The sequence below is a fragment of the Oncorhynchus masou genome, unplaced genomic scaffold (assembly GCF_036934945.1).
Source record: "Oncorhynchus masou masou isolate Uvic2021 unplaced genomic scaffold, UVic_Omas_1.1 unplaced_scaffold_12288, whole genome shotgun sequence".
Taxonomy (NCBI): Eukaryota; Metazoa; Chordata; class Actinopteri; order Salmoniformes; family Salmonidae; genus Oncorhynchus; species Oncorhynchus masou.
In genome coordinates this window covers 1-6,733 of record NW_027002093.1, presented here as the reverse complement: position 1 = coordinate 6,733, position 6,733 = coordinate 1, and the positions used below count along the sequence as shown (strand labels likewise).

The 6,733-nt window shown below is 46.4% G+C and overlaps 1 protein-coding gene across 1 annotated transcript; it reads left to right on the top strand.

Moving 5' to 3' along the window:
- The first annotated feature begins 944 nt into the window (after window positions 1-944).
- Window positions 945-5,790, top strand: LOC135529991 (cytosol aminopeptidase-like). The gene is made up of 5 exons (XM_064958387.1): window positions 945-1,029; window positions 1,384-1,486; window positions 2,421-2,500; window positions 5,431-5,544; window positions 5,709-5,790. The coding sequence occupies exons 1-4, from the start codon at window positions 964-966 to the stop codon at window positions 5,500-5,502; spliced, it is 321 nt and encodes a 106-aa protein (XP_064814459.1). The 5' UTR covers window positions 945-963; the 3' UTR covers window positions 5,503-5,544; window positions 5,709-5,790.
- Window positions 5,791-6,733: the final 943 nt, after the last annotated feature.

Below are 6,733 nucleotides of genomic sequence, written 5' to 3'. Positions count from 1 at the left end.
TCTCTCCAGGAACAGGGTTGGAGTTAAAACCTACAGGAGGGTATCTCTCCAGGAACAGGGTTGGAGTTAAAACCTACAGGAGGGTATCTCTCCAGGAACAGGGTTGGAGTTAAAACCTACAGGAGGGTATCTCTCCAGGAACAGGGTTGGAGTTAAAACCTACAGGAGGGTATCTCTCAGGAACAGGGTTGGAGTTAAAACCTACAGGAGGGTACTCTCTCCAGGAACAGGGTTGGAGTTAAAACCTACAGGAGGGTCTCTCTCCAGGAACAGGGTTGGAGTTAAAACCTACAGGAGGGTCTCTCTCCAGGAACAGGGTTGGAGTTAAAACCTACAGGAGGGTCTCTCTCCAGGAACAGGGTTGGAGTTAAAACCTACAGGGGGGTATCTCTCCAGGAACAGGGTTGGAGTTAGTTGTGCAGCCCCTCAACAGAACCCAAATATACGCTTGTTTTTCTCCAATGCTGGTAAACCATGTAAACAAACAATATATATATTTTGACCTGCAGCTTGTCTCCTAGAGGTTTCTAGTTTGGTCTGTTGCTTGTCTGCTAGAGGTTTCTAGTTTGGTCTGCAGCTTGTCTGCTAGAGGTTTCTAGTTTGGTCTGCAGCTTGTCTCCTAGAGGTTTCTAGTTTGGTCTGCAGCTTGTCTCCTAGAGGTTTCTAGTTTGGTCTGCAGCTTGTCTGCTAGAGGTTTCTAGTTTGGTCTGCAGCTTGTCTCCTAGAGGTTTCTAGTTTGGTCTGCAGCTTGTCTCCTAGAGGTTTCTAGTTTGGTCTGCACTTTGTCTCCTAGAGGTTTCTAGTTTGACCTGCAGCTTGTCTCCTAGAGGTTTCTAGTTTGACCTGCAGCTTGTCTCCTAGAAGGTTTCTAGTTTGACCTGCAGCTCGTCTGCTAGAGGTTTCTACACAGGAAGTAGTAATGTGTGTTATTAACCCCCAGGTCTCGCACCTCTCTGTGAGAACATGCCCAGTGGGAAAGCCAACAAGCCTGGAGATGTCGTCACCGCCAAGAACGGCAAAACCATACAGGTATCTGTTACCGTGGCTACTAAACCATACAGGTCTTTGTTACCGTGGCAACTAAACCATACAGGTCTTTGTTACTGTGGCTACTAAACCATACAGGTCTTTGTTACCGTGGCTACTAAACCTGCAGGTATTTGTTACCGTGGCTACTAAACCATACAGGTGTGTGTGTTACCGTGGCTACTAAACCATTACAGGTCTTTGTTACCGTGGCTACTAAACCATACAGGTTTGTGTGTGTTACCGTGGCTACTAAACCATTACAGGTCTTTGTTACCGTGGCTACTAAACCACGCAGGTCTTTGTTTACATCAAATTAAGTATTGTGTGTGTGTGTGTGTGTGTGTGTGTGTGTAGGTGGACAACACGGACGCAGAGGGACGGTTGATCCTAGCAGATGCTCTCTGTTACGCTCACAGCTTCAACCCCAGGGCCATCGTCAACGCTGCTACCCTCACTGGTTAGTACCCTCACTGGTTAGTTCCCTCACTGGTTAGTACCCTCACTGGTTAGTACCCTCACTGGTTAGTACCCTCACTGGTTAGTACCCTCACTGGTTAGTTCCCTCACTGGTTAGTACCTCACTGGTTAGTTCCTTCACTGGTTAGTAGTATCACTGGTTAGTTCCCTCACTGGTTAGTATCACTGGTTAGTATCACTGGTTAGTACCCTCACTGGTTAGTACCCTCACTGGTTAGTTCCCTCACTGGTTAGTTCCCTCACTGGTTAGTTCCCTCACTGGTTAGTACCCTCACTGGTTAGTACCCTCACTGGTTAGTTCCCTCACTGGTTAGTATCACTGGTTAGTTCCCTCACTGGTTAGTTCCCTCACTGGTTAGTACCCTCACTGGTTAGTACCCTCACTGGTTAGTACCCTCACTGGTTAGTTCCCTCACTGGTTAGTTCCCTCACTGGTTAGTTCCCTCACTGGTTAGTACCCTCACTGGTTAGTATCACTGGTTAGTACCCTCACTGGTTAGTTCCTTCACTGGTTAGTATCACTGGTTAGTTCCCTCACTGGTTAGTATCACTGGTTAGTATCACTGGTTAGTTCCCTCACTGGTTAGTACCCTCACTGGTTAGTTCCCTCACTGGTTAGTATCACTGGTTAGTTCCCTCACTGGTTAGTACCCTCACTGGTTAGTTCCTCACTGGTTAGTATCACTGGTTAGTTCCCTCACTGGTTAGTTCCCTCACTGGTTAGTACCCTCACTGGTTAGTATCACTGGTTAGTTCCCTCACTGGTTAGTATCACTGGTTAGTATCACTGGTTAGTTCCCTCACTGGTTAGTACCCTCACTGGTTAGTACCCTGTGTGTGTTGAGTGAGACGGCCGTCGCTGTTCACTAACCGGCTAGTCTATTGGTCACTCGTGTTTTCTGTCTGTCTCTCAGGAGCGATGGATGTTGCTCTGGGTTCAGCAGCGACAGGAGTCTTCACCAACTCTGACTGGCTCTGGGAACAGCTTCACAAGGTAACACACACACACAGACACACACACAGACACACACACAGACACAGACACACACACAGACACACACACAGACACACACACAGACACACACACACACACAGACACACACACAGACACACACACAGACACACACACAGACACACACACAGACACACACACAGACACACACACACACACACAGACACACACACAGACACACACACAGACACACACACACACACACAGACACACACACAGACACACACACAGACACACACACAGACACACACAGACACACACACAGACACACACACAGACACACACACAGACACACACACAGACACACACAGACACACACACAGACACACACACAGACACACACAGACACACACACAGACACACACAGACACACACAGACACACTGAAAAGCCATCCTCTATTATAATTGGGTACGTTGGGTTCTTCTATCAAAATGTCTCACGTTTGGAAATCAACTAAAATGTATTGAACTTGTTCGAAAAAAACAACTTATTTTGCACAATATTACGAACTGAAAAGATCTGAAATTCATATTTCCTGTAACTGTCTGACGAGGCAACACGTGGAAATGCCCCTGTGTGTCTGTGGTTTCTGTGCCTCCAGAACAGACATAAACCCCTTGCCTTATTACGGCCTGCATTCAGAATGGATCCATGTCTTCTCCTCCAGAACAGACATAAACCCCTTGCCTTATTACGGCCTGCATTCAGAATGGATCCATGTCTTCTCCTCCAGAACAGACATAAACCCCTTGCCTTATTACAGCCGGCATTCAGAATGGATCCATGTCTTCTCCTCCAGAACAGACATAAACCCCTTGCCTTATTACGGCCTGCATTCAGAATGGATCCATGTCTTCTCCTCCAGAACAGACATAAACCCCTTGTCTTATTACAGCCTGCATTCAGAATGGATCCATGTCTTCTCCTCCAGAACAGACATAAACCCCTTGTCTTATTACAGCCTGCATTCAGAATGGATCCATGTCTTCTCCTCCAGAACAGACATAAACCCCTTGCCTTATTACGGCCTGCATTCAGAATGGATCCATGTCTTCTCCTCCAGAACAGACATAAACCCCTTGCCTTATTACGGCCTGCATTCAGAATGGATCCATGTCTTCTCCTCCAGAACAGACATAAACCCCTTGCCTTATTACGGCCTGCATTCAGAATGGATCCATGTCTTCTCCTCCAGAACAGACATAAACCCCTTGCCTTATTACAGCCGGCATTCAGAATGGATCCATGTCTTCTCCTCCAGAACAGACATAAACCCCTTGCCTTATTACAGCCTGCATTCAGAATGGATCCATGTCTTCTCCTCCAGAACAGACATAAACCCCTTGCCTTATTACAGCCTGCATTCAGAATGGATCCATGTCTTCTCCTCCAGAACAGACATAAACCCCTTGTCTTATTACGGCCTGCATTCAGAATGGATCCATGTCTTCTCCTCCAGAACAGACATAAACCCCTTGCCTTATTACGGCCTGCATTCAGAATGGATCCATGTCTTTCTCCCCCATAATAACCAACTAAAAACATGTTTTTTAGACATTGTTACATCTATTGAAAATGAAATATCTAAGTATTCACACCGAGTCAATACTTTGTAGAAACACTTTTGGCGGCCATGAGAGCTGAGTCTTTCTGGGTCTCTAAGGGATTTCCACACCTGGATTGCCCATTATTATTTTCAAAATGCTTCAACCTCTGTCAAACTGGTTGTTGATCATTGCTCGACAACCATTTCCAGGTCTGACCATAAATTTAAGTAACTGCTGAAAGGTGAATTGAACTCCCAGTGTCTGGTTGAAAGCAGACTGAACCAGGATTGTGTTTTAACAGAGGATTTTGCCACCACTATGCTTGATAATGTGAGAGTGGTACTCAGTAATGTGTTGCATTGGATTTCACCCAAACATAACATGTTGTGTTCAGGACACAAAGTTAACTGCTGCACCACATTTTATGCAGTATGACTTTAGTGCCTTGTTACAAACAGGATCCATGTTATGGCACATTTCTGTACAGACTTCCTCATTTTCACTCTGTCATGTAGTGTTCTCCTATCACAGACGTTAAACTTCCAATAGGAGCCCTCCCTCAGCGTTGGAAAACCTCCTTGTTTGAAATGTTTACCTTTTATTTAACTAGGCAAGTCAGTTAACAACAAATTCTTATTTTCAATGGGAACAGTGGGTTTAACTGCCTGTTCAGGGGCAGAATGACAGATTTGTACCTTGTCAGCTCGGGGGTTTGAACTTGCAACCTTCCGGTTTCTATGTGTTAGGGTGTGGAGGGTTACATACACACTGTGGTGTCTCTCTGTGTTAGGGTGTGGAGGGTTACATACACACTGTGGTGTCTCTCTGTGTTAGGGTGTGGAGGGTTACATACACACTGTGGTGTCTCTCTGTGTTAGGGTGTGGAGGGTTACATACACACTGTGGTGTCTCTCTGTGTTAGGGTGTGGAGGGTTACATACACACTGTGGTGTCTCTCTGTGTTAGGGTGTGGAGGGTTACATACCACACTGTGGTGTCTCTCTGTGTTAGGGTGTGGAGGGTTACATACACACTGTGGTGTCTCTCTGTGTTAGGGTGTGGAGGGTTACATACACACTGTGGTGTCTCTCTGTGTTAGGGTGTGGAGGGTTACATACACACTGTGGTGTCTCTCTGTGTAAGGGTGTGGAGGGTTACATACACACTGTGGTGTCTCTCTGTGTTAGGGTGTGGAGGGTTACATACACACTGTGGTGTCTCTCTGTGTTAGGGTGTGGAGGGTTACATACACACTGTGGTGTCTCTCTGTGTTAGGGTGTGGAGGGTTACATACACACTGTGGTGTCTCTCTGTGTTAGGGTGTGGAGGGTTACATACACACTGTGGTGTCTCTCTGTGTTAGGCCAGTGTGGTGACAGGGGACAGGGTGTGGAGGATGCTCGTTGTTTCAACATTACACCAGACAGGTCACTGACTGCCAGCTGGCCGACCTCAACAACGTCGGCAAGTACAGCCGGTAAGAACACACACACACACACACACACACACACACACACACACACACACACACACACACACACACACACACACACACACACACACACACACGTAAGATGGCATTAACACAGAAGTTGTTTAGGGTTGTTTCTAGATGTTACCTGTGTGTGTGTGTGTGTGTAGTTCTGGCGGAGCCTGCACGGCGGCAGCGTTTCTGAGGGAGTTTGTGATGGCCCCTCATTGGGCGCACCTGGACATCGCCGGGGTGATGACCAATAAGGACGAGGTACGGTAGTCTTCTGGAACTTTGATCTTAGAGCTGTTTTTGATTTTTGTATTGATTTTTACCGGGTTCGTCTCACTGAGTTGAAATATCTTTTGCAAAAGAGACCTGGCCAAAATGGCAGCACACACAGCTTAAAACATGTACAACATAAAACACAACAGTTTAAAGGTTGACTTTGGGGGCGGGGCTAAAATAAAGGCTTTATTAAACTCTAGAACTGATCAATGCAGCGTCAGTACCAGGTCAGTTCATCCTTAAACTAAAACAAATTCAAGAAGAAGATATTTGGCTGCAGAAGTGCCATTTCGTATTGACCTCTACAGCTTCCTGTGAAATGACGTCACAAATACTGGGAGTTAACTGGCTATGCTACAGTGGCTAGCTTAGCTAACGAACATCAACACACACTGGGGGAGTTACTGGCTAGCTACAGTGGCTGAAGCTTAGCTAATCGAACATCAACACACACTGGAGGAGTTACTGGCTAGCTACAGTGGCTAGCTTAGCTAACGAACATCAACACACACTGGAGGAGTTACTGGCTAGCTACAGTGGCTAGCTTAGCTAACGAACATCAACACACACTGGAGGAGTTACTGGCTAGCTACAGTGGCTAGCTTAGCTAACGAACATCAACACACACTGGAGGAGTTACTGGCTAGCTACAGTGGCTAGCTTAGCTAATGAACTAGCTAAGACACATCAACACATGCTGTAGGATTTACTGGCTAGCTACAGTGGCTAGCTTGAGCTCAACGAACTGAGCTAAGACACATCAACACACACTGGAGGAGTTACTGGCTCAGCTTATGTTAACGAACATCAACACACATTGGAGGAGTTACTGGCTAGCTACAGTGGCTAGCTTAGCTAATCGAACATCAACACACACTGGAGGAGTTACTGGTTAGCTACAGTGGAT